Source organism: Buceros rhinoceros, unplaced genomic scaffold (assembly GCF_000710305.1).
Source record: "Buceros rhinoceros silvestris isolate BGI_N320 unplaced genomic scaffold, ASM71030v1 scaffold15313, whole genome shotgun sequence".
Lineage (NCBI taxonomy): Eukaryota > Metazoa > Chordata > Aves > Bucerotiformes > Bucerotidae > Buceros > Buceros rhinoceros.
This window is the reverse complement of record NW_010405500.1, coordinates 17,094-18,576: the sequence shown is the minus strand read 5'-3', so window position 1 is coordinate 18,576 and position 1,483 is coordinate 17,094. Positions and strand designations below refer to the sequence as shown.

General features: G+C 58.5%; 1 protein-coding gene across 1 annotated transcript in view; it reads right to left on the bottom strand.

Annotated features, from left to right (window-relative positions):
- Positions 1-747: 747 nt before the first annotated feature.
- Positions 748-1,483, bottom strand: part of LOC104491357 (gap junction beta-3 protein-like) — a 940-nt gene continuing 204 nt past the window's right edge. The window contains exon 2 of the mRNA XM_010133767.1: positions 748-1,428. Coding sequence (XP_010132069.1) covers positions 748-1,428 — 681 coding nt within the window. The remainder of the gene's footprint in view (positions 1,429-1,483) is intronic.

Here is a 1,483-nt window from a genome sequence, read left to right as displayed (position 1 = left end):
GGGAGCCCCCATGTTCCTACCACCAGTCCCAGCCCCACGTGCCCTCCCAGCTTGATGGCTTTGTCCCTGCAGCCCTTGGCTGGTCTTGCTGCTGGGCTGGAGAGCACTGGTGCCTCAGTGGGGCCGGCTGCTCGGCAGAGTCGTGCACAACGTCTGTCCAAGCCATGCGTGCAGCTGGCTGAGCTCCAGTGCTGCCCTCGCCTTACCTGTGTCTGCTCAGGCACCCATGGGCCTCTCTCGGGGGACTTTGGTTTGTTGGGTTTAGTCATTTTTCACACGGGTTGACTCTCAAGGGTTCAGGGACTTGGGAGGCTTGGAAAGCTGCTGGGCCAAGGGGAAGGTGGACTGGCTGGGACGGGCGAGCTCACAGCTCCTCTCCTCTGTGGAAAGAACAGACACCCTCAGGCATGCCCACGGATAGTTGGCACCCACCTGCCACCAAGCATGCCCATGCCATGGGGACATCTGGGGATGTGCCCACGGCCTCGAGCAGGAGCGTTCCCATGGATGTGTTCCCCTCCCCTTAAAGCCATTGAGGTCCTGGCTGAAGAGTCTACTGGTGGCATCACCAGTGGCCACCTCTGGGTGGTCCTGGACACGTCTCCTTCCCTCCTCCCCTCCCACATTCATCAGATAGCAGTCAGTTTGGGAGCTGAGGCCCACAGGGCTGCCACCCACCTAGTCTGGGACTTGTTGTCCTTCTCCTCTGACTTGAGGTGGCATCGGCAGGTGCCCCTCCCACATTCATCAGATAGCAGTCAGTTTGGGAGCTGAGGCCCACAGGGCTGCCACCCACCTAGTCTGGGACTTGTTGTCCTTCTCCTCTGACTTGAGGTGGCATCGGCAGGTGGAGGCCTTGCTGTAGCTGACGGAGCGCTTGGTAGACCTTCTCCACTTCCTCGCATTCTGGACAACTCGCTTGAAAATGAGGTAGAAGATCTCACAAACGGTGAGGACAATGCAGATGGAGGAGGCTCCGACCATGAAATAGGTGAAGACTCTTTTCTCAGTTGGCCGAGCGATGTAGCAGTCTACAGTGTTGGGGCAGGGGTCGTCAGAGCACTTGACCAGCCGTGGCAAGTCAAAGCTGTCCCACATCTTGTGGAGGAGGTAGAGGAACAGGATCTCTATGACAAGCTTGAAGAAGAGGCTGAGCAGATAGGTCCACCACAGCCCACCATGCTTCTTGCCCGTGTTGCTGTAGAGCTTGGGGCAATTGTCCCCATTCTTCTCTCGGTTCTTCCTCTCACGATCCTCCCGGTAGGCCACGTGCATGATGACCAGGAGGGAAGGGCAAGTGACAAAGATGAGCTGTAGGGCCCAGAGGCGGATGTGGGAGATGGGGAAGAAGTGGTCATAGCAGACATTGGTGCAGCCCGGCTGCCGCGTGTTGCAGTCAAAGTCCTTCTGCTCATCTCCCCATACGCGCTCGGCTGCCACCACGTAGACCAGCACGCGGAAGCCAAAGACCACAGAGAGCCAG